Source organism: Carassius carassius, chromosome 26 (genome assembly GCF_963082965.1).
Source record: "Carassius carassius chromosome 26, fCarCar2.1, whole genome shotgun sequence".
In the NCBI taxonomy this organism is placed as follows: domain Eukaryota; kingdom Metazoa; phylum Chordata; class Actinopteri; order Cypriniformes; family Cyprinidae; genus Carassius; species Carassius carassius.
Window position 1 is genome coordinate 12,387,839 of NC_081780.1, and position 26,496 is coordinate 12,414,334.

At 38.7% G+C, this 26,496-nt stretch overlaps 1 protein-coding gene and 1 long non-coding RNA gene across 6 annotated transcripts; one reads left to right on the top strand and one right to left on the bottom strand.

Annotated features, from left to right (window-relative positions):
- Window positions 1-785: 785 nt before the first annotated feature.
- On the bottom strand, window positions 786-14,699 carry LOC132105828 (uncharacterized). 2 transcript variants are annotated; one of them, XR_009423999.1, is made up of 3 exons: window positions 14,578-14,699; window positions 1,509-1,679; window positions 786-1,350 (listed from the first exon to the last, which is right to left on the bottom strand). It is a non-coding gene; the product is annotated as an uncharacterized LOC132105828 (long non-coding RNA). The 2 variants fall into 2 exon arrangements; XR_009424000.1 differs by having other exon boundaries at window positions 14,574-14,634.
- Window positions 11,267-25,509, top strand: LOC132105827 (inosine-5'-monophosphate dehydrogenase 1b). 4 transcript variants are annotated; one of them, XM_059511252.1, is made up of 16 exons: window positions 11,267-11,601; window positions 15,289-15,387; window positions 15,460-15,534; window positions 19,365-19,413; window positions 21,798-21,899; window positions 21,982-22,056; window positions 22,169-22,375; window positions 22,547-22,634; window positions 22,801-23,000; window positions 23,225-23,315; window positions 23,401-23,496; window positions 24,112-24,255; window positions 24,332-24,476; window positions 24,678-24,821; window positions 24,907-24,990; window positions 25,088-25,509. In XM_059511252.1, exons 1-16 carry the CDS (start codon window positions 11,396-11,398, stop codon window positions 25,107-25,109), a joined length of 1,827 nt encoding a protein of 608 aa, XP_059367235.1. In that variant the 5' UTR covers window positions 11,267-11,395; the 3' UTR covers window positions 25,110-25,509. The 4 variants fall into 4 exon arrangements, with proteins under 4 accessions (XP_059367235.1, XP_059367236.1, XP_059367237.1 ...); XM_059511254.1 differs by lacking the exon at window positions 11,267-11,601 and adding an exon at window positions 13,201-13,437; XM_059511253.1 differs by lacking the exon at window positions 15,460-15,534 and having other exon boundaries at window positions 11,290-11,601.
- The last annotated feature ends 987 nt before the right edge of the window (window positions 25,510-26,496 follow it).

Genomic DNA, 26,496 nt, shown 5'->3' on the forward strand with positions numbered 1-26,496 from the left:
CTTGTGTAAACTAAAAAGTCACTAGATTAATGGGAACAGTGACAAAATGTGAAAAACTAGTACTGATGACAAAGTGAACTAAACAGAGAAAGCTGTATGGATAAATTCACACAATGTGAGATTCAAATACAAGAAAAAGCTGAAAACAGCCATTTCCAGAAAAAAAAAAAGCGAAAAAAAAAAAAAAAGCTTTCTTCTCTGATGAGAAAGTGGGGCTGTGGCTTTTATACGAAGGCTTGGCTAGATCATATTACTCAATAACATTCATCTACGTCAAGGTTCTTTTCAAAGCTGCCAATATGCAACTTCAGCTTTGCAAAAAGTCACTATCTGTGGAAAAATGCCACGGTAAAGAGGAGTGGATTTCCATGGAAAATCGAGACCATACATAACATTTTACCTGATTTAACCATCTATAACACTCCCAATTACAGTTTTTCACCTGGCCAGCTTGTATTAAACAAACACACCCCTATAAGTTTCACCTGCCATTTTGTGTAGTTGGTCACAAAACACTCTCAGAAAAAAGTGAAAAGAGTGAAAGTGTGCTATTAAAAAAAAGTTTTAGTAATAACTTTCAGACCCCCCTTTCAGAACCAAAACCCAAACAACGTTTTGCTGCATAATGCCAGTATTTTTTAATGGTGAACACAGCATGTTACACAAATGTATGCAAACATTGTGTTAGTCTTCATATAAAAAGGAACACGAATAATAAAAACAATCACAAAACATTTTTGACCATAAGGGGATTTCAATATTTTGATTCTAGCAGTCAAGCATACTCATGTATCATGTTTGTAGTATTTTTAAGCTTTCAATCTTTCCTGAAGATTTTGTTTTCTACTCTTGCAAGCTTTCTTCATATAAAGTCAGACAAGTTCTTTGCAGAAACCAGAATAATCATGTAAAAAAATCTGATGAGTGGGAAGAATTGACGTCTCATATGGCTTGTAGAATGATCAGCCCTTTTTGATGTTCTTCATGTCTGACTCACAGTAGTGTAATGGAGGAAATAATTCCACAGCAGGCTTTAGTAGGTCAGTAACAATGCACCGATTATTTCTCCTAGTGCAATTAGAGACTTGCCACCGATGGCAGTGGAGAAGATCACCTCGACTCGTGGCGCTTTGTGTTGTTGGCAGCCACAGAAGTCTGTGATGAAGACCCAGGGGGAAGCTTCTCCGTCCAGCTGTCGTCTGCCCAGTCTGGTCCTTGAGGATACATCAGACCTCCGACCGAATCAACCAGACCAAACAGAGCCAGCAGAAAGGAAAACGCGGTTCCGAAGAAACAGATCTTCAGAAAGCCGAGTTCAGTCATGTTTCGCTGCGGATGTCCAGGACTGTCCTTTATAAAGAACAAAAGCACACACGAGCCACGCGTTCATCAATACCGGAAGTTAAAAACACACATTGGCTTAAGAATAGAATTATTTATTTGTATTCCTCGTGTAAACTGATGTTTCAGATTCGCAAGGAAAATGCGTTTGCTGAATAAATACTTACAGAATGTCACTTTGAGAAGGAATTCCTCAAATACGACCAAATATGCGAAAACAAATCCGTCTTTCTTACCAGGAGGGATGATTGTCTTGCTTGTTTGGGGATTTATTACAGCTGTGCCCGTGCTTGTATGCCGCTCTCCTTTTGATGTCATGACATCATATTCAAATTCTCCTGTGAAGTGGGTGTTTCCAAAATTCTGAACACACAACATGCAGAAATTCCCGCGATGTGAAAGAAGCGTGCTTTTGTTTTGAAGTGAATCATTTCAACGAATCACTTGAAGCCGGTACGAATCAGTCTACGTTTTTCTCGAATCAAAAGCTCGTTTTTTATATATTTTTTTACTTACATCGCGAAACATCACATTAATTAGCCGCTGAAAACATGTTAAAGTTGTTTACGACGACTGTAGGAAAGTTTTATTTACGCATATCCTAAAGGACTTTATGGTTTTATGAACGGGGACACATTACAACAAACCTCCCTACGAAAAATGTTACGAATTACCTATATAGATTGCTTTGGTAGAATATGCAAGGGAAGACGCATAGACGTAATTGGGTCATAACGTAAAAGGATCACTGAATTGCTGCTTCTTGTAGATTTTAAAGGCGGTTGGCATGCACCATCAAGGTTTCACTGAATTGCCGTTTTCGAACCGGTTCAAAAGAACTGATTCGCGAAAATAGATTGCTCCACTAATTCCCATTTCCCAACATGTAGCTATTTTAAATCTAAAGTCAGCACAAATAACGAACTCGTTTTATTAAAACCAGTCAGTAGATGGTTAATGACAAACTTGCTTATTACAATGAAACAGGATGTTCTTTGTGAGTCACCAGAAAGTACCAAAGAAACCCGTAAAGTAAAAGTCACTAAAACGGGTTTGAATTCAATATTAGCATTCGTATACACAACATATTAACAGTAGCTAGGTGACCTTGTGTGCAAGTCAAAAGTTTAGCAATTTGTTTATTAAGAGTGCAATAGGCAACCAAGATCATGTTACAGTTTTAATCTGGATGTCCTGTAAAGAGCACATTCAGGACTTTTCACCAAATGTTTGGATGGATCCATAAAATTGTAGGCCTAACGTACATCCTTATGGAAATGGGATAATATTTTGTAATTCTTTTTTGATTAATTGTTTGTCATAAAAACAACATCTCAGAAAAATGTTATGGGGTTTCAAAGCAAATAACTTCGTATGAAAATTAGATGACATGGTCTTTAAATGGGAAAACCAGGGTCTCAAGAGGATATGGGAAACTGCGAAATGGAAGAGATATGAAGATGTAAAAGTCTATGCTGCTCTCTTCTGGCCGAAAGAGAGAAAATTGATGGTTTATTAAAATTACCATAAATGGTCGATAGGGGGATCAGAAACCAAAACGGTACCAACATTTTTTTGGTGTACAAAGACAATACCATGTAAATACAATAGTTTATGAATATGGCAATTGATTAATGTTATAGTATATATAGTGATATGGTTATACATTCATATACTGTAAGTCTTTGTAAGAAGTGCAGTGTACTGTTGGTAGATGTGGATAAATAATAAAATAATGTATTGCATTCAATCAGGAAAGCTTTGTTTTAAACTGTCATTATCCTTAAGTCAAACTGAAACCATCTGCTCACCTGATGAGTCACACACAGCCCAATTCCCTTTATGCACTGAATTGCTGCACACACACACACACACACACACACAGGCAGGCAGCAGAGGGTCAGGAGAGGACCTCGGTCATGTGCTTGACCCTCTCACACTGTTTAGTGAATGGGACTCCCCACAAAATATGCATGAGATTACTTATCATGGTCATAGTAACCACATGAGAAATTAAATGTTTGATTCACCAGACAGAATGACAAATGCATTATATATTTTAGATGACTATGTACATAAATAATTTTGCATAGTTTCGATGATCTTCCACACACAGGTTTTGCATGTGTGGTTTTGAAGACAGCTACTGTTTTTTTTCATAAGGTCTAAGAGGATTTTAGCTTAAGCTACAGTCTCAAACCAGCAACCACCTGCTTCTGCTTAATATGAAATATAAAGGAAAAGAAAGCCTTCAGTTATAGTGCGCAATGCACTTATCAGCTACTCAATGACAATGTGTTTTGATGCATAATCTGTGGCCTTGTTATTGTGAGGAATAATTATTTAAAGGGTTAGTTCACCCAGATAGCAAAATTATGTAATTAATAACTTACCCTCATGTTGTTTCAAACCCGTAAGACCTCCGTTTATCTTTGGAACACAGTTTAAGATATTTTAGATTTAGTCCGAGAGCTCTCAGTCCCTCCATTGAATTGTGTGTACAGTATACTGTCCATGTCCAGAAAGGTAAGAAAACCATCAAAGTAGTCCATGTCTTCTCTTCGGTGTCTGTTGTGTGAGAGAGTTCAAAACAAAGCAGTCTGGATATCCGGTTCGCGAACGAATCATTCAGTTCACCAAATCGAACTGAATCGTTTTAAACGGTTCGCATCTCTAATACGCATTTATCCACAAATGACTTAAGCTGATAACTTTTTTAATGTGGCTGACACTCCCTCTGAGTTCAACCAAACCAATATCCCGGAGTAGACGCTGTGGTGGTGATTAAACGATTAAAACTAAGTTAGTAGACCTACTACTATAATTTACAGGGTCCTGCAAGAAAAAGACAAGATCGGCAAATCCGTGGCCACAGAACAGCAGAATATAAACGCAATGCACAAAGTCTTTCGTTAAGCGTTTTCCTCCTGTAGAAAATAAACACTTAATATGGCAAAATGTATTAAGATGCATTAAGTTCAATTAAAAGACCAAATTCGATATATATTAATTATTTAATGTACTAAAAGGCAAGCAGATGGCTATGAACACAATGCGCAAACTTTGTCTTCCCATACAGCAAAATGCTTAATGTGGCCTAATAACAGACTAAGATGATAAAGACAATTCAGTAGGCCTAGCCTATATGTCTTCTTGTTGACTCAACGTATATACAGACCAGCAAATATGAACGTGCATTATGCATCAAGTGATTTTAAAAGGATCAATCAGAATCAGAATCAGAATGAGCTTTATTGCCAGGTATGTTCACACATACGAGGAATTTGTTTTCGTGACAGAGCTCCGCAGTGCAACATAACAGCGACAGAACAAAAAACACAATAAGGAATAAAAAATACAAAAAAATACAAATAGGTGGGTAAGGATTGACAATATACAAATTGACAATGTATGGCAGGTATATTAAAATGAGCATTTATGTATGTACATGTATATTATGTGGAAAAATTTTAACTGTACGCTAAGTATGTGTGTTTGGATAAATAAGTGTATGTGTATATAAATATAAGTAGTATAGTGTGTTCCATGTATGTACATGTATATTATGTGCAAAAGATTTAAGTGTACGCTAAGTATGTGTGTTGGATAAATAAGTGTATGTGTATATAAATATAAATATAAGTAGTGTGTTCCATGTATGTACATGTATATTATGTGCAAAAGATTTACGTGTACGCTAAGTATGTGTGTTGGATAAAAAGTGTAGTGTATATAAATATAAATAGTGTAGTGTGTGAGGGAAGAAACTGGACATGTAGGGACATGTAGATTGCCTGAGGGAAGAAACTGTTCCTGTGTCTGGTCGTTCTGGTGCTCAGTGCTCTGTAGCGTCGACCAGATGGCAACAGTTCAAAGAGGGAGTGTGCTGGATGTGAGGGGTCCAGAGTGATTTTGACAGCCCTTTTGCTCACTCTGGATAAGTACAGTTCTTGAATAGATGGGAGGGTTGTACCGATAATTCGCTCAGCAGTCCGGACTACCCTCTGTAGTCTTCTGAGGTCAGATTTAGAAGCTGAGCTGAACCAGACAGTTACTGAAGTGCAGAGGATGGATTCGATGATGGTGGAGTAGAACTGTTTCAGCAGATCCTGTGGCAGGTTAAACTTCCTCAGCTGGCGAAGGAAGTACAACCTCTGCTGGGCCTTTTTCACAATGGAGTCAATGTGAATGTCCCACTTCAGGTCCTGAGAGATAGTGGTGCCCAGGAACCTGAATGACTCCACTGCAGTCACAGTGCTGTTCATGATGGTGAGTGGGGGGAGTGCAGGGGGGTTTCTCCTGAAGTCCACAATCATCTCCACTGTTTTGAGCGTGTTAAGCTCCAGGTTGTTGAGACTGCACCAGACAGCCAGCTCTTTAACCTCCTGTCTGCAAGCAGACTCGTCACAGTCCTGAATGAGGCCGATGAGTGTGGTGTCATCTGCAAACTTCAGGAGCTTGACAGAGGGGTCCTTAGATGTGCAGTCATTAGTGTACAGGGAGAAGAGCAGTGGGGAGAGAACGCAGCCCTGGGGAGCTCCGGTGCTGATTGTACGGGTGCTGGATGTGTATTTTCCCAGCCTCACTAGCTGCTGCCTGTCTGTCAGGAAGCTGTTGATCCACTGACAGACGGAGGTGGGCACGGAGAGCTGAGTTAGTTTGGGCAGGAGGAGGTTTGGGATGATCGTGTTGAAGGCAGAGCTGAAGTCCACAAACAGGATCCTCACATAAGTCCCTGGTCTGTCTAGGTGTTGCAGAACATAATGCAGTCCGATGTTTACTGCATCGTCCACAGACCTGTTTGCTCTGTAGGCAAACTGAAGAGGATCCAGCAAGGGTCCAGTGATGTCCTTCAGGTGGGCCAGCACCAGTTTTTCAAATGACTTCATGACTACAGACGTTAGAGCCACAGGCCTGTAGTCATTTAGTCCTGTAATTTTGGATTTCTTTGGGATGGGGATGATGGTGGAGCGTTTGAAGCATGAAGGGACTTCGCACAGCTCCAGCGATCTGTTGAAGATCTTTGTGAAGATGGGGGCCAGCTGGTCAGCACAGGATTTCAGACAGGCTGGTGTAACACAATCTGGGCCTGGTGCTTTTTTCCTTTTCTGCTTCCTGAAGACCTGGCGCACCGCATCCTCGCTGATCTGTATTGCAGGTGTGGGGGAGAGGGGGGATGCAGGAGGTGTGAATGGTGAGAGCGCTTGATTGGAGAGGTGTTCAGGGTGGGTTGCAGGAGTTGTGAGTGGTGTGAACAGTTGTTTGGAGAGGCATTCAGGGTTGGTTGCAGGAGTTGTGAATGGTGAGAGCGGTTGATTGGAGAGGTGATCAGGATGGGTTGCAGGAGCTGTGAATGGTGTGAACGTTTGTTTGGAGAGGCATTCAGGGTTGGTTGCAGGAGTTGTTATTGGTGTGAACGGTTGTGTGGAGAGGTGTGGAGAGGTGTTCAGGGCAGGTGATGGGTGTTCTTTCAAACCTGCAGTAAAACTCGTTCAGATCGTCTGCCAGTCGTTGATTTTCCACAGTGCTGGGGGGTGGTGTCTTGTAATTGGTGATCTTCTTTAGACTTTTCCACACTGATGCTGAGTCGTTCGAAGTGAACTGAGTCCTTATTTTTTCAGAATAATTCCTCTTTGCCACTTTGATCTCCTTTTCCAGTGTGTATTTAGCCTGTTTATACAAGACATTGTCCCCCTTCACGTAAGCATCTTCTTTGGCCTGACGGAGCTGTCTGAGTTTTGCAGTGAACCACGGTTTGTCATTGTTGTAATTTAGTTGAGTCTTGGTAGGAATACACATATCCTCACAGAAACTGATATATGATGTTACGGTCTCTGTGAGTTCGTCCAGATCGGTGGAAGCAGCTTCAAAAACACTCCAATCAGTGAGGTCAAAACAAGATTGTAAATCCTGCTCTGCTTCATTAGTCCATCTTTTTACAGTCCTTAATACAGGTTTAGCTGATTTTAGTTTCTGCCTGTAGGTCGGTATAAGATGAACCAGAAGGTGATCAGAACGTCCCAAAGCTGCTCGTGGAACAGAGTGAAATGCATCCTTTATTGTTGTGTAACAGTGATCCAATATATTACTGTCTCTTGTGGGACAAGTAACATGCTGTCTGTATTTTGGCAGTTCACGGGAGAGATTGGCTTTATTAAAGTCCCCAAGAATGATTAAAACAGAGTCCGGGTGTTGTTGTTCTATCTCTGTGATGTGCTCAGCGAGTTTCTGTAAAGCTGAGCACACGTGCGCTTGAGGAGGGATGTAAACACTAACCAGAATGAACGAATGAAACTCCTGCGGCGAATAGAACGGCTTGCAGTTAATGAAGAGCGTTTCGAGATTTGAGCAGCACGTCTTCTTTAACACAGTTACATCTGTACACCACCGTTCATTGATGTAAAAGCATGTCCCGCCGCCGCGCGATTTCCCCGTTGATTCTGCGTCGCGATCCGCTCTAAACAGCTGAAAGTCCGGCAGATGGAGCGCGCTGTCCGGTATGGTGTCATTCAGCCAAGTTTCCGTGAAACACAGAGCAGCAGAGTGAGAGAAATCTTTATTTGTCCGAGAGAGCAGAAGCAGTTCGTCCATTTTGTTGGGAAGAGAGCGGAGATTTGCCAGATGGATGCTAGGCAACGGCGTTCGAAATCCGCGTTTTCTGAGTCTCACGAGCGCTCCCGCTCGCTTTCCCCGCCTGCGCGTCCTCTGGAAGCGTGTGATCAGCGCAGCCGCTCCGCCGACAAGATCAACTCCATACAGGCAAGCAGACGAACAGAACGCAGTGCGTTAAATTGTACATTAAACGTTTTCCTCCTATAGAAAATCATTATAAACAAAACACATTATGTATCCTAATGGACAAAGACAGTGAAAGAAACGAGTTGTAGACAGTTTATTCTATATGGAAAAATGCTTAACGTGAAACTTTGCGTGTTGCATTTATTCTGGGCTCACCTGCTTGCCTGTACATATAAGTTATGAATTTTAATAATGTAGAGAAGCATATCGAGTTTGGCCTTGATCATCTTAGTCCATTATGCGTTATGTGAGGAAAATACTATATACATATTCATAAAAATAATGAACTGTATATTTAATTTGATATTTTAATAGCATCTTAATACATTAAGCCATGTTAAGTGTTTATGTTTTTTTCTACAGGAGGAAAACGTTTAGCCAGAGACTTTGCACAAGCGTTCATATTCTGCTGTTCTGTGGCCACGGATTTGCCGGTCTTGTCTTTTTCTTGCAGGACCCTGGAAATTTAAACAAAAAGTAATAAATTCAACAAAATAAAAAATAAAGACTACTAGTGATGTCACTATAGCGGAAGTGCAAGTGTCTGAGAGTGCAAGTGCAAGTCTGCAGCCAGACCCTCTTGCATTACTCTCCTTCTTGGTCAAATTGCCCTTGATGCCTTCAGTGTGACTCTACAATTTTCATAGTCATGAAAATAAAGAAAACTCTTTGAATGAGAAGGTGTGTCCAAACTTTTGGTCTGTACTGTATATATATATACAGTCGTGGCCAAAAGTTTTGAGAATTACATAAATATTGGAAATTGGAAAAGTTGCTGCTTAAGTTTTTATAATAGCAATTTGCATATACTCCAGAATGTTATGAAGAGTGATCAGATGAATTGCATAGTCATTCTTTGCCATGAAAATTAACTTAATCCCAAAAAAACCTTTCCACTGCATTTCATTGCTGTCATTAAAGGACCTGCTGAGATCATTTCAGTAATCGTCTTGTTAACTCAGGTGAGAATGTTGACGAGCACAAGGCTGGAGATCATTATGTCAGGCTGATTGGGTTAGAATGGTAGACTTGACATGTTAAAAGGAGGGTGATGCTTGAAATCATTGTTCTTCCATTGTTAACCATGGTGACCTGCAAAGAAACGCGTGCAGCCATCAATGCGTTGCATAAAAATGGCTTCACAGGCAAGGATATTGTGGCTACTAAGATTGGACCTAAATCAACAATTTATATAAGATTATCAAGAACTTCAAGGAAAGAGGTTCAATTCTTGTAAAGACGGCTTCAGGGCGTCCAAGAAAGTCCAGCAAGCGCCAGGATCGTCTCCTAAAGAGGATTCAGCTGCGGGATCGGAGTGCCACCAGTGCAGAGCTTGCTCAGAAATGGCAGCAGGCAGGTGTGAGCGCATCTGCACGCACAGTGAGGCGAAGACTTTTGGAAGATGGCCTCGTGTCAAGAAAGGCAGCAAAGAAGCCACTTCTCTCCAAAAAAAAACATCAGGGACAGATTGATCTTCTGCAGAAAGTATAGTGAATGGACTGCTGAGGACTGGGGCAAAGTCATATTCTCCGATGAAGCCCCTTTCCGATTGTTTGGGGCATCTGGAAAAAGGCTTGTCCGGAGAAGAAAAGGTGAGCGCTACCATCAGTCCTGTGTCATGCCAACAGTAAAGCATCCTGACACCATTCATGTGTGGGGTTGCTTCTCATCCAAGGGAGTGGGCTCACTCACAATTCTGCCCAAAAACACAGCCATGAATAAAGAATGGTACCAAAACACCCTCCAACAGCAACTTCTTCCAACAATCCAACAACAGTTTGGTGAAGAACAATGCATTTTCCAGCACGATGGAGCACCGTGCCATAAGGCAAAAGTGATAACTAAGTGGCTCGGGGACCAGAATGTTGAAATTTTGGGTCCATGGCCTGGAAACTCCCCAGATCTTAATCCCATTGAGAACTTGTGGTCAATCCTCAAGAGGCGGGTGGACAAACAAAAACCCACTAATTCTGACAAACTCCAAGAAGTGATTATGAAAGAATGGGTTGCCATCAGTCAGGATTTGGCCCAGAAGTTGATTGAGAGCATGCCCAGTCGAATTGCAGAGGTCCTGAAAAAGAAGGGCCAACACTGCAAATACTGACTCTTTGCATTAATGTCATGTAATTGTCGATAAAAGCCTTTGAAACGTATGAAGTGCTTGTAATTATATTTCAGTACATCACAGAAACAACTGAAACAAAGATCTAAAAGTTCAGTTTAGCAGCAAACTTTTTGAAAACTAATATTTATGTAATTCTCAAAACTTTTGGCCACGACTGTATGTATATATATATATATATATATATATATATTTTAGGGTGGGCCATTTTAACTTGGCTAAGTAAGCGCCACCTAGCGAGCACAATAAACACCCTAGCAACATTTTAAATGTTTGTTTTATATTGTTGTTTTATCATGTTGGTCGTATTTAATTTATATTAATTCATTTATTTTATTTTTTGCTTGATATAATTTGTTGATCTAGTTTGTTTTGTCTGGTTGTTTAATATTTATTTGCTTGTTTGTTTCATCAACTTTTTTCTGGCCATTTTAATAATGTTTTGAGTTTGTTTCAGCTAGTTTGTTGGCTTTATCTTGTTTGTTTTGTGCCTTGAGTCTGAGTCGAAGTGTTTTCTTCATCTTAATGGTCCCCAGGTCTAATTCTCCAATCCTCTTTGTGTGAGTGACATGCGCTCTTGACAGAACCACAGCTAAAGCTACAAAGAGTGGGAGCGCACGAGCGCAAAACACTCCTTTCGATCTCATCACTGTCCCAGTATGTAACTCCCTCAGGCTTGAACATTCTCTTACTATCTCTAGTTTGTCTGTAATTTGTTTTCGGTCCTCCTATTATACCAGTGCTTTCGCACACAGCCGCCAGTGGGATTCAGAGGTGGGAAGATCTCCACGGTGACACCTTGGTCTCCATGTGAGCAGGTGCATAGAGCATGGATTCACAGTTCCTGGGAACTCGCTCGCCATGGCTATATGAGCTCATAGCAAAGCTCTTCGCTCACCTCGTCAAACACAAACAACCACAGGATCCTAGAGAAATTAAACTGCTTAACTCTGGATTAACAGCTAGATAGATGACTTTAGCCTTCGTAGTTACATACTTATTTTCATTCCATTCTTGAATCTGAATCTTGGATCCATAATTGTGCTATTTTGAACAGGATTCACAGAACATAATTTGAATTTGCACAAGACTCGGCCACAAGACTGGCTTGGACTGGTTTGATTTGTTTTGGAAATGAACAGTGCACAGACTATATCCCTAAACAAAACAGAGATGGAAAACATTCCAGAAGACTTCCAAGAACAGGAGATGAACCACGAGATGGTGAACAACACTGCATGTTCTCCCAATGGCTTCCCAGGGGTTCCTCATGTGCGCGGACATGAGTCTGCAGCCCAACGCTACACGGCCACACGTTTACAAGCAGGTTTTCCAGACAGGTGAGTCGAAGGTTACGAAGTCAGAAATGTTATCTGTTCTTGATAATCGAGATATGAGCATCACATATTCTTCTGAGCCTGTTCATTTTCTAAAATGCATTCAACTTTGAATATAAATCCCCTCTTGTTATGCTATAATTAAATGTAAGACTCTAATCTCTAATCTTTAAAACCATCAAGATTAGGGGTTAAAATAGGCTTGTATAATTGAAGGGCTTAAAATCTGATGCAGGGTCAACAAAAGTTGACATTTAAAAGAGCTATTCTTCGCATAGCAGATCAGGTCTTCTCCGGCTATGCAGTGGGGTGTGAAGTACAAATGTTTTTGTTTGTTTTTGACAATGATTATTGTCTGCACTTTTATACACTCTTGTATAAATGCTACGAACCCACATGTACTTGTCATCTCGCCCCACTGGTCCAAAAGCTTCATGGAAAATGTGCTCATTACCATTGCCTCTGACAATTTTGCCTGGGGGTGTCAGACTTAAATTAAAAGATTAAACCTTTGGTTTCTTTAATGAAAAAGATCATAATTTGAGTTGTTGAATGGCATGCCAACGATTTGGAGTACAAATTGCTTTTTTATGGTTGGCTACCCATGTTAATCAATGGAATGCAAAGCAAAGCACACCAGACTTGATCACGAGTTGCATTATAGTGCTATAATTGTTCAGTTTTTACAAGACCCTACATTGCAGTGTCTAAACAAATGATAAGAGAATATGGATAGAGGAAATTAATAATATGGTAGACATTACAAAGAAGTTCAGTGGATGGCCAAAGATGCTACTCGTTTTATAACATATTACAACTGTATTTTTTCCGTCCTCAAAAGAATGAGTAATGTGCACATTAAAAGACTACTTTAGACAAAATTAGTTTTGGCTTTCATGTGTGCAAGGTGCTGGCCAGTCAGTGGAGAGGATTTATAATTTGCTTAAGCACTGTCATTCTTCAGCAATCAGCATCAGATAATTGGTTCTGGCTGACTTTTAAATCTAGGAGTGGTGCTAAACAATTACCAATCTCTGGTTATAACATTATGTAATTGGGTCATTGGCTTTTTTTGCATTTATTCAAGACTTCACGAGACAGGAATTTAGAGAGAATACTATGCCAAAATTGATGACTTCCTTTATAATGCTTAAAAATACATTTAAAATGTAATTCATTTGGACAGTGACTTGAATACAAACTTATAGGTTTTCAGTTTCTGAATTTTAAGTTTTTAGTAAAAAATGAGGTGTAACAGATTATACATGAAAAGTCTAATTAAAATTTACAAAAATAGTGCAGTTAAAAGGTACTTTGTTGTCAGTGTGGCCTAACCAACATTTACATGTGACCCCAGCCCCCTCCTTCTTTTTTACCTTCCATTAAAAATAAGAAATACATTAAAACACGTCGATTTATTCACTTGTACTCAAGAAAAGCGTTTTAGTTTATTATATCAAATGCATTTAAAAAGTAGTGTACATTTTAAGCCCATATGAATACTAATATTACATTTAAATAATTTGCCCCCATACACGGAGTATAAATATAGAGCATGAATATACACCCTAATGTGGCGGTAATGAAAGAGTTAACCGTGCCGTCACCACGTGGAGCTGTTGAGGATATGACGCGCGCGCTCTGTGTCTGCCTCGCTTTCTACATAAAGCTAGACTCATTACAAAACCCGAATTCAAACGAGCCCCTCTGAAGGATCTCATTTAGATGAACTAAGTTAACCGGTTTCAGATAACGCATTCTCCTACAGAGAGCGGTAAACTGGGTTTCCCATCTGACGCGCATCAGCTCCAGACACACGCGTGCTCATCTACAGAAAAGGTTTGGGTTTACATTTACTCTGGTATCATGTTAAAAATGGTTATTTCAGTAATGTGAAGCAGGAGGAGCACTAACAAAGAAAATCTCCACCAGGTTTGCTTTTGATTTCGACAGAGACTCCGGGTTTCCCTGACTTTCATTTATTAATGTACATAATCTAGGTCACTGGGCCAGTAGTGCGAGTCTGTAGATTAACTCACTGTATTCAAAGAGTAATGCATAAATACACTAATATAATATTTCTGCCGGTTTACGACTGTCTGTGTGCACGTGACGTGTCAGTTCGGTAATGTTAAAATCGCGGTTGCAGATGGAATAATGTTAGTAGGTCACGGCGCTGTGATAGTTACATTATTACATTTAGCGTTTTGGTTATCGATTGACTGTTTACATCGTGAAACCTAAGCGCATTGTTCCTGATATTCCACGCGTAGCGACATGTGGTTTATCAGACATCTGCGTGGCTTCCTGTTGACGCCAGTCTTCTGAATGTGCTTTTTACTCAAGTAAAACAGATCAGAATTGCATTTCCTGAAATAAACATTTCCTCCATAGCAGAAAAAAAGAAAAGTGCTAAGACTTTAAGTTAACTTAGAAAAGATTAGATTGACATTAATGTGTAGAGACCATCAAATCGACGGATATTTGGCCAGAAGACAAATAACCATGGCTGATTTCCATCGGCATTGAGGTTAGATCTAAAAACAAGTATCAGCTGATACTTGGGGCCTGTTTCATAAAACAAGTTTACCAAATAAGCCAGGTTTATTTCAGTTAGTCTGACTTATTTTGAGTCAAATCAACTGACAATAAGCCAGACTTTCTGAAGTAAACCTGGCTTATTTGATTAACTTGTTTTATGAAATGGGCCCTCTGTCACTTAGATTATCGACCTCAACCAAAGTCAATAAAAACACTGGCATAGCCACTGGTACAGACGGAGTCTATAAAAGCAGCCACATTAAAATCAAATATCAGCCTTTTTTGAATTATTGGCATCAGCCAGACTCAAACAATGACAACCTCGTTGGCAGAAAAGTCCATAAAACGGATGCATCACAGTCAAATATAAGCAGACGACTATTCAAATAATAATCTATTTAAATATTCTATTAAAATGTTTTCAAAAATCTTACCTACCAGTGTTTCCTGAGGGCCACCTCAGGTGAAGAGATGAAGAGTTCATCTCCGACACATGTCTCTGGAGGTTTGTGGTAATTTCAAACATCTTGACTGATTAGAGAGTTCAGGTGTGTTTGTTTGGGTTTGGAGCTGAACGCTGCAGGAAGGTGGCCCTCCTGTGGCATGATTGGACACCATTGGCCTACTCAATGGATAATTTTAATTTGAAGTGAATTTTGAGTAAATATTGTGTAGAAGACGCTTAATTTGCTGTTGCCCTCGCCCTAAAAAACCAAAATTTTGTTTGTTTTGATTATCTGATTGGTAGAGCTAGCTTTGCAGGATCATGGGTAATGTAGTTTTCACATTTAGGAAAACTACAACTAGACGGCTTTGTTAAACATAACTGTTAAACACAATAAAAATAATAATGATCATAATAATAAAAATGGCTTCAACAAAAGCATATACAATTGATTAATAACCCTGCAGCTCATAGTTGGTATGTCTTTAAGTGATTGTTCAAAATAAATTCCCCTGTGGAAAAAAGAATGGGAATTTTTACATATAGTGGAAATTCAGAAAGATGAGAAATTCAAGTGGAAATTCTATTTAGGCTATAAACAGAATACCAATATAAACACAGAGATGCATGGCCTTTGCTTTGCAGATTAGCTACGACGAGATCTGTGCTATTTACAGCTTGTGTTTGTGTATTTCTTTTCCCAGTATGGCAGACTATCTGATAAGTGGAGGAACAGGCTATATCCCTGATGATGGACTGTCTGCCCAGCAGCTCTTTTCAGTTGGAGATGGTCTCACCTACAAGTAAGTGCTTTTCACTGGGTTCCTCTCCCTGCAGTGTACTCTGTGTGTATGTAATGGGCATCCACATTACAGATCAGAACAGCAGTCTGTCCCAGACGGACTCACGGCGGAAGAGCTTTGCTCTATGGGGGACGGTATGACTTACAAGTGAGTAATATGGCCCTTTATTTAAGACATCGTCATCTAGTGAGCTCAATAAAAGACCCAAACGTTCCAGCTGTATAAGTACAGTCTGGATGGTCTATTTACTGTTCTCGTTGTTAGGCGAAAATCAAAAAATTCAGATTTCAGTCGTAATCTATGGCCCTTGTTATATATGCATGATAGATTTAAACAAACTCAAAGTTTTTTTTAAAGGGACAATTCAGTAAAAAATTAAAAATCGTCCCCATTTATTCTTCTTGTCATTTTAAACCTGTGTGGCTTACTTTTTCTTTTTTGGTACAAAACAGAAGATATTTTGAAGAATGATGGGACAATGTTTGAACAATGTGGACAGATAAGTGTGTCATGTTTGATAATGCATGTGTGTCTTCATTCTGTTTACCCATAATGCATTGTAATGGTAGACTTGTGTTCTGACGGGTGACATTAGGACATGGTGAGTTCATGAACAGTCTCGCCTTTAAGATTGAGATTACAAGGTGAGAGGTCCAGCTGTATAACTGTCTTATCTGTAATGAAAAGCGGTTAGGGATGCATTGTGGGCCGCATGACTTTCCTCACGCTGGCATCATGTGTGTGTGTGTGTGTGGGGGGGGGGTTCTTCTACAGACACACATACACACAGAGAGAGATGGAGAAAACGCAGTGATGTCTGAAACCCCCCATAAATCTGACACGGGTGTGTGTGTGTTGAATTGATTTGTGTAATGCACTTGTGTATCTGAACAGTATATAGCATATGACACATGATGTCTCGCCCCTGTGTTACTTTGCAGCTTGTTGTATGTTTTTTGAAAGATTATTGTGATTAATGAGATTTCTATGTCTTCATAAGTATTCAAACAAATTCCTCCATTTATAACATTAGCTGACACAGAGGCAATGTCAGTGTTTTTTGCCTTTTTTCAATGCACATAATCTGGAATTTCTTTCTTTCCTTTTTTTGTTTATTCAAACTATAATAAAACTTTGCAACAGGCACCATTTTTGATCTGCATCAAATCTGATTTAAAAAGCCATTTCACACCTTGTAGGTCTTTGGGCTTTTATTACATAGTTTTCTCAAATATTCTTTATGAATCAACCCCTCTTAGAAGTAAAAAACCTCACATTTCCACCCAGTGGCTAACTATTTTTTGCCTCCTGTTTATTGAATCCTGCTCAAGTATACACTCAATTTAAATGAAATTTCAGAACTTAAATACTTGTAGGCTTTTTTTTTTAGTCTGTGAAAGAAAAAGTTTGTTTGAGTGTTACCCTGTTGCTTGTTTTTTTCTAAAACAGAGAATAAATCTAAGTTCAGTGAGGCAGAATGGCTTCACTAATGATTTTGAAAAAAAAAATGGCATGAGTTAGGAGAGGAAGTATGGATAAAGAGATACTGCATTCAAACTGAAACCGCAAGTGGATTACGGATCCGCTTCAGTCAGAGCAACTGCTCACTGAAACCATATAGCTGAACAATTAGTATGCGGTTTAAAATTCATAAAAAAAAAACATTTTTAAATGTAGGGTTATTATTTCAAAGCTGGTTGGAATAAAGCTGTAGTCTGCGAGTCTGGTGATATTTGGCACATTTGGAGGTAGACTGGGTTTCAGTCTGTACTGTCTTTGAGTCTAGTGAAGTTTACAGTCTGAGTCATCTAAAACTGAGACTTGTTGTTCCACCAGAGAGACTGTAGAGCTGAAAGTCAGCAGTGAGTTCATTAACTGATTATAGATGCTAAAATGTGCATTTAAGACATTATTTAGGTACGTAAACACACAGAAAGTAACAAAGCAAGACTACTTAATCACAACCTTTCAGAACATATCTAATGGTTAGTATGAAGTTATGCGAAGCAGGATTTTGAACATATCTAATTTCATTGTGGGCAGGGCCATTGCATTCACTGGAAAAAAGTCAATTTCATTGTGGCTTGTTGGGACAAATGATCTGCTTAACATGGATAAGAGCTTTTATTTCTTGATGTCACTTCAGGAGAATGAGGTGTAACCGCTATTGCTCCCTGCAATATTCCTACCAGTCAAACAATTCCTGAATTTGTACTAAAGATCCAGACTCGAGCACATTTAATCAGGACAGCTGTCTGTTTTGCCCTCATTTATTTGGGCTTTTTTTATGTTCACACCCTGTGTTGTTGTTTCGGGCTGTGTGGTCCGCTCATGTGGGTGCAGAGGAACCCTGCCCTGTTCCAGCCGACACAAACTCCTTATTTAGCCCACCACAAAATAAGAAAATATGTTTATGTCCTTCAAGTTGCCTCTGTCTCTCCCTTTATTTTTACGTATACATAACCTATTCAGAATCCTTAGAATTTTCTCTCTTTGTTTTTTTTGGCACTCATCTGCCAATCATTTACCTTTCGTCTGCATGAGGAGCTTTTTTTTTTTCTCTGGTTCTTGCTAGTAAGTCAGCAGGATTTATATAGCACGTATCGGTGGTTTCTTCTGTTCATCAAGCCTGCATTTATTTGGTCAAAAATACAGAAAAAACAGTAATATTGTGAAATATTATTACAACTTAAAATAATAGTTTTCTATTTGAATATACTTTAAAAAAATAATTTATTCCTGTGATGCAAAGCTGAATTTTCAGCATCATTACTCCAGCCTATCACATGATCATTTAGAAATCATTCTAATATTCTGATTTATTATGAGTGTTGGAAACAGTTCTGCTGTCTAATATATTTGATGAATAAAAGGTTAAAAAGAACTGCATTTATTCAAAATTAAAAAAAAATCTAATAATATATATATATTCTAATAATATATTTTCTTTACTATCACTTTTTATCAATTTAACACATCCTTGCTGAATAAAAGTATTGATTTTATTAAAAAAAAAAATTACTGACCCCAAATTACTGACCAGTAGTGTATATTGTTATTACAAAATATTTATATTTTAAAAACTTAGCTTTTTTTTTTTTTTTTTTTTAATTCATCGAAGTATCCTAAAAAAGTATCACATGTTCTGAAAAAATATTAAGCAGCAGAACTGTTTCCAACTTTGATAATGAATCATCATATTAGAATGATTTCTAAAGGATCATGTGATAATGATCCTAAAAATTCAACTTTGCATCACAGAAATAAATGATAATTTAAAGTATAATAAATTTAAAAACAATTATTTTAAATTGTAATAATATATCACAATATTACATTTGTTTTCTGTATTTTTGATCAAATAAATGCAGGCTTGATGAGCAGAAGAAACTTTTCAAAAACATTAAAAATAGTAATGTTTCCAAACTTTTGGTCTGCACTGTACATCCAGCAGTCAGCATCAGGTTTTCATTATGGTTGAACTACCGCCTCCTCTCCCTATAAAATCAAATAGAAGTTATTCCACACTTTACTCATGTCTTTGCATTTATGCAAATGCTAAAAATGGACAAAATTAACTTTAAGGAGGTATGCAGTACCATTCAGATGTTTGGGATCAGTAAAATTTGTATTTTTTTTTGTAATTAAAAAAAAGTACTTTTATGTAATACTATGTATTACTGCATAGTATTTTGAACTACTTATTACTATTTATAATAATAATAATAATAAGAAATCTTGAGCAGTAAATCAGAATATCAGAATGATTTCTGAAGGATTGTATGACATTGAAAACTGAAGTAATGATGCTGAAATTTCAGCTATTCACAGGAATAAAATACATTTTAAAATAGGAGCATTAAAACAAGTTATCGACACCAAACTTTTGAGACGGTAGTGTTAGTTTCTTTTTCAAGAGAATATATATGATTTGATTCTTGGTCCGTGATAGTTTTATCTCTGTGTCTCTTTTGCAGTGACTTCCTGATCTTGCCTGGCTTCATTGACTTCACCTCAGATGAAGTGGTGAGTCGTCTATCCTCCACACTTTCATTCACTCATTGGGTTTGTTTTCACAATGACGTGTTGGTTTAAACAACCCGTCTGTGTATTCTCTGGACTTACTATTTTTAGCTAAAAGGCTGTCTCCTTTGTTTCATTTCTCACAGGCTTTATTGCTCTTTTCTTTTCTTCGTCATCACAACACATCTTGTCTAGATTTTTATTTTAATTTTTTTTTACAGAAAGGGCATAAATCATTGATATGTTTTAGTGTTTTATTTTCTTTAATAATGTAACTTAATATAAAAAGTGTCTATTTTTTAAATCCATCAAATATCTGTACCATCATTACAAAAGTCACTGTATCCAACTATTAAAATAATAAGACATTGTGATAATTTTGAACTATGTATTTCATACATACAATGTATTACAAATTAAATAAATTATATATATATATATATACACCGTAATTCCTCAAATAAAAGCCGGGGCCTTTATTTACCTGAACTGCAGAAGGTAACAGGCTTTTATTTGAAGCAGGCTTTTATTAGAGGCAGGCCTTTATTTCTAATTCCATCTGTTTGATAAGTAATTGTTATAAATTGAAAGCGATTAGCGTTCCAGTGGACAGCGATCATAACATTAGCACAGAATCAGTTCAGAATCAATCACCAAAAGAATCAGTTTGGTTCAGACGTGCTCTGTGTCAGTCTGCTTCACGCTGAATCACACATGCGCAGTATCATCAGCTCCTCGGTTCTCGAATCGGACATGTCTGACAGAAACAGTTCTCAGTTCAGTGTACTGGTGATCCGAAAACCGATGCAACCGGTTCTTGACTCGAGAACGAGAAACGCTCCAGCAGTGGGCGTGTACGTTCGTTATCTGGCTCTGCTGCACAAATTTTCCCCCGGCCTTTATTTAAGAAGATTTAAATACCACAGGGATTTTCCTTAATTGTGAAATGTATCACTTCACTTTTTGTGATCTTATTTGACTCCTGTAATGCTTAATTCAGCAGTTTTAAATGTGCATCAAGTTACTCATAAACCAGCTGCCTTATTCTCCCCTTAATTTGAATTGTGTTCTGTTTTGTGAACAATGTTCACAATCCACTTGCAGATATTAAAATATAATGAACTTTGGATATTCTGCTGTATTATCTTTGTTTTCTTTTTATTGCCTTTGGCGCACAGTAGGGCTTTAAAATCCCTGTATTGAGTATAATAAGGAATTAAATGAGGTCGAAGCTCAAAACCCAAAACTACAGCAAGTGTGACCAGTATTGAAACTGAAACTCCTGTTTGGGTTTGTGTAGGCTGGTTTAATAACAGCTTTAATGTCTGTGTCTGACTTTCCCCAAACCATAGATTTGGGAAATTTCCCACAGTGGTGTCTGCTTTCCCAGGAGGCCACTTTCCCCCAGCAGAGTGTATGCAAAAGCGTATTTTGGGAACTTAGGCAAGGTGAAGGTTGTGAAGGGAATGTTTGTGAGCTTATCTGTCTTAGAGGAACACTTCTCAGCGCTGGTGTACAAGTGAAGGTCACAGCCTTCACTGTCACTCCATCTTAACCACTTCTACCCACCCACCCAATTTTACTATTATTATTATTTTTTATAATTTTGATTTACATGCACTTTTACCCACAGGTACATGCTTAAATGTGGTATTCTTTGAATTAGTTCTTTTAAAAGTTTAGGGTTAGTAAGTGTATCTATAGGAAGTCTCTTCTCTTATGCTTACCAAGGCTGACTGCATATTTCATTTTTTTTTAAAATTAATAATAAACTGCAATACTGTTCAATATTATTATCATTTAAAATAGTTGTTTTAAGATATGGCAAAGTTGAATTTTCAGAAACCATTACTCCAATTTTCAGCATCACATGATTCTCCAGATATATTTTTAGAATGCTTATTTGCTGTTCAATAAGCTTTTCTTATTATTAATGTTTGCTTTGTACGTTGCTTAAAATTTGTATGGAATCCGTGAATCTTTTTTTTTTTTTTTTTTTTTTTTTTTTATAATTCTTTAATTCAAAATACAAAAGAACAGCAAAAATCATTTGTAATATTATAAGTGTCTTTACTGTCACTTTTGATCAATTGAATTTGTCCTTGCTGAATAAATGCATTCAATCTTACTCCAAACTTTTGAATAGTAGTGTTTTATTTATTTTATTATTATCTTTTTGCACCAAAAACAGTTATTTTTTTTTATCAAACAAAAATGTTATCCCTAGGCATACTATTCATGTTGATATGATGGGTACAGCAGTTAATAATACTCTTCTGCCTCTATTGGCCAGACATGGAACTACATAGTCAAAATACACTCCCTTTTGGCCTGAAGTTTTATTAACAGAAATAATTTTTAACCATTTTCTATGATCTTTTATGTAGGACCTGACCTCAGCATTGACCAAGAAGATCACACTGAAGACCCCACTCATCTCCTCTCCTATGGATACTGTTACCGAATCCTCAATGGCCATTGCCATGGCAGTGAGTACCTCTTAAATCCTTTTTTTGATTAGACTGAACTTCTGTCAATAATTCATATGAATGTTTCTGACTTGTTGCTCAGCTGATGGGAGGAATTGGCATCATTCACCATAATTGCACACCAGAGTTTCAGGCCAACGAGGTGCGCAAAGTGAAGGTAAGACTGCGTCAGCCTTCATAAACGTTTCATGCCAGGTCTTCTGTGAGTGTAAGCGTGTGTTGGTACCTGTTAATATTTGATGTCAAGGTCTGTGTGTATGTGCCTGCAGAGGTTTGAACAGGGTTTCATCACTGATCCAGTGGTCCTGAGTCCTCATCACACTGTAGGTGATGTACTTGAAGCAAAAGTTCGACACGGATTCTCTGGAATCCCCATAACTGAGACGGGCAAGATGGGCAGCAAACTGGTCGGCATCGTCACGTCACGAGACATTGATTTCCTGTCTGAGAAAGATCATAACAAACCCCTCGAGGAGGTAAGACGGGAGTGTTGATGGGTATGTTTGGCGGATGTTGATGTAAAGCCATGCACACAAGCATGTATATATTTAAGAAACGTTTGTTTATATATTAAATATATTTATACATGATATAAATTAAATGGGGTGCTGTACCCTTATGGCTGTTCATCTCTACTTGTTTTCCAGGCGATGACTAAAAGAGAGGATCTTGTAGTCGCTCCTGCTGGTGTCACACTAAAAGAAGCCAATGACATCCTGCAACGCAGCAAAAAAGGTAAGAACACTTAAACAGATTACAGTCATCAGGTCTAATTGGACAATCACAGCCATTTTAACTGAATATCAAATTCTTTTAGTTTCAGTCCCCTTTCACCCACTATAGAATACAGTGTTTAACCATTCTAAAAGGTCTCAATGAGTTTTCTTCATTTCCTTGACAGGTAAACTGCCCATCGTTAATGATAAGGATGAACTGGTGGCCATAATAGCCCGCACAGACCTGAAGAAGAACAGGGACTATCCTCTGGCCTCCAAAGACTCCCGCAAACAGCTGCTGTGTGGTGCTGCCATCGGCACCCGTGAAGACGATAAATACCGTCTGGACCTGCTCATGCAGTCTGGAGTGGATGTAGTGGTTTTGGTAGGTCAAAGCCACTGCGGTTGTTCTAAAGGAACTGTCAGTCTTTCAGTCTTTGGGTTTGAAAACTGAAAGCAGATGCTGCTTGAGGGAGCTTATCTCCAAGATCAGTTTCATGTAGGCCTGTAACTGTCATAAACTGTTTTGAGTGTTTTTTCTATTAAAGGTGAAGTGTGAGGTAAGTCCCACTAGCATCACCAATACTGAGGATTTTATTTGTTTTTCAGGATTCGTCACAAGGCAATTCTGTATACCAGATTAACATGATCCATTACATCAAGCAGAAGTACCCAGATCTGCAGGTTGTGGGAGGGAATGGTAAATATGGATTGAAATACTATCACATACTTCCCAGTTGCTCACTCTTGTTCTCTAACCTCAGTCTCTGTCTCTCTCTCTGTAGTGGTTACAGCTGCTCAGGGGAAGAACCTGATAGACGCAGGGGCCGATGCGTTGAGAGTGGGAATGGGCTGTGGTTCTATCTGCATCACACAGGAAGGTTGGGACTCAATCTCACACACATGCAGTCAATAAAGTATCCATATATTGTCAGGGACGCAAATGGGCAGAGCCTCAGGGTGCTATGAGAGCATAGGTTTTAAAATGTGGATTTACAGTCGATTTAAGGATAAGGATACAAAATAAATCACCCTATTTTTATCTTATTTTTTTAATAGTATTAAATTTTTTTTTGGCTTTCAAACATTAACAGCAGGAAATTCTTTTGTGGACCACAGATTTATAAATTATTCTCATTTATAAATTTGAGAAGATGGTTGGGGTGTGTTGCATTTTCAACTGCGCAATATGAGAGACCAAATCTCTCAGCACTTGCAGAAATGGAATTCATGTGGAGCTGCATTCACTGCAAACCGAGCCACTCAAAACACAGAATTTATAAGCTGCTTGTGTGTAAATGTACACCGTGTCACGTTTCAAGCATCGTATCTATGAAAATCGAATATTTTGGACTTTTGCCAAAGGGTGGCATGTTTGCATCCCTGTATTTCACAAACATAATATACAGTTGTGTACTCCCAGTTATGTTGCACTATTCCTTTCAAACGTTAACCAATCATAAAGCCTGACGTGTGTCCATTCCTGATCCCTGTAGTCATGGCATGTGGACGGCCTCAGGGTACCTCCGTGTACAAGGTGGCAGAGTACGCTCGGAGGTTTGGGGTGCCTGTCATCGCAGATGGGGGCATCCAGACGGTCGGCCATGTGGTGAAGGCACTGTCCCTGGGGGCATCGACAGGTGATTGTTGTTATAGTGCACTGTTGAACATGAAATAAATGTCCATTTACATGAAACGAGTGCTTTCTGTCTGCAGTTATGATGGGATCTCTGCTGGCCGCCACCACAGAAGCTCCGGGCGAATATTTCTTTTCTGATGGGGTGCGACTGAAGAAATACAGAGGCATGGGCTCACTAGATGCTATGGAGAAAAACGCCAGCAGCCAGAAACGATACTTCAGGTACACAGTAGTTTCTGTTTATGTACTACACTGATAAATTATTCAGCAGTTGGAAGGCAATTGCAGTGTTCAGAATGAAACCCTTACTGAATAGTGTGCTGTATTCTAAAAGAATAGTATGTGACCCAGTATGCAGCATATAATGATATATTATTATTATCACATGACTTAATTTTCTTTGCTGATTGGCTCTCTTGGCAGCGAGGGCGATAAGGTGAAGGTGGCTCAGGGAGTGTCGGGCTCAGTGCAGGACAAAGGCTCCATCCATAAATTTGTCCCATACCTCATCGCTGGAATCCAACACGGCTGCCAAGACATTGGTGCAAAAAGCCTATCTGTGCTCCGGTAGGCATGTGTTAGTGTTTTATTGGGCATTTGGCTTTTTTAAACACTATGAAAATTCCTACACTGTTTTTGTGTGCGCATTCAGGTCCATGATGTATTCCGGAGAGCTGAAGTTCGAGAAGCGGACCATGTCTGCTCAGGTGGAGGGTGGCGTGCATGGACTTCACTCGTGAGTCACTAGAGGGCGCCAGTGCTCAACACTACCTTAATATGTCAAAGCTAGGATGGGTTTCACTATCTCAAACTATTGTCTTTTGTCTCCATAGTTATGAGAAACGTCTTTACTAATGGAGCATGCAGAACACGGATGGGAAACAGCGACCAAACCCCTCAGACAATTCCTAGAACTTACCCCACCCTGCCAGAACCCGTTCTGTGCTCTTCACCGTTCCTCTGGCACGACAACCACCGTGAGATATGGAGAAGAGAATTATTAAATGAGTTTGAGAGCAGGACCACAAACTAATTCAGTCCCCAAAAACATGGTAGTTGCACTCAAGGGAGCATCAGGGTTACTGAAAAGCTGCTTGTTTGTGTGTTTTTGCAGCTGTGTTTATGAGCATACTGGCAGAAACAAGATGGCATTTGCAGCGAATATTCTTGAAAGCCTTTTTCCCCCTCCCAAACTGATTCTTGCAACCATGTTGTTCTCTTGAATATTTTTTTTAAGGCAGCATCAGTGTCTATATCCACCTGCAAAATGATAGCTGGCAGTCTTTTCTGTAGTAGATTTGTGACTACTGAAGATGCAATGAGATATATTTTTATTGTAGAAGGCAGAGGTACATAGCAAATTAATGTCAGTTTTGTGATAGTTAAATGTCTATTGTATTATTGGTGGGTCAGGTTTCTCTACGTCCATCTTCCTGCATCCTGTAACTGTGGGTATGATTCATACTGAAAATAATTATACCAAAACTGATTACTGTAGATATATGTAGTTACTCTGAGAGTGTCATGCTAATGTGTCTGGATTGTATTTTTGACAAAAGCTGGAAGTTATACTGAAGGGTTTGATGGTTGTCAAGGTCAATTATGGGTGACTTTTAATGCAGTCTATGAGGAATTTTAAAGAAGAATAGTAATAGTAATTATGGAATCTAGGTTAATGCAGTTGTGACTCTGAGTGCTGTACAGGTATGAAACGTTTTCCTTTGCATGCTGCAGTATTCTTTTTTTTATTATTATTATTTACATAAATGCCAAGTGCATTTTTGTTAACTTGACTATTTAATCTTCTATAAAAGCCAAATAAATGCTGTGAGGATCCTGGTCTTCTCTCAGGATATTTTTGTCCATCTAAATGTCCCCTACAGTGTTGGGTGGACCAGTGACATGCCTTGAATTGTGTAATAAATGAAGGACACATTCGTCTTAAATCAAAACATGCAACTCATACTCGCCAGATCCTGTGGCTTCATTTATCTATCACTGCCAAATGAAGCATGTCAACCATATGTATTGAAATGACTGTTTATGTAATACAATTTAAGTACTATTTGTTTAGCGTTTTGCATTTTTTTTTTTTTTCTAGAAGTTTTTTATTTTATATCTTAGCATTAAATATGTGGCCGATTATTCAAGGTGTACAAAATTCTCAGTATAACAATGTACAAAGACACCCTTTGCATCCAAGTCTGTTTACCGCAGTGTACTCAACTGAGGTTGCATATCC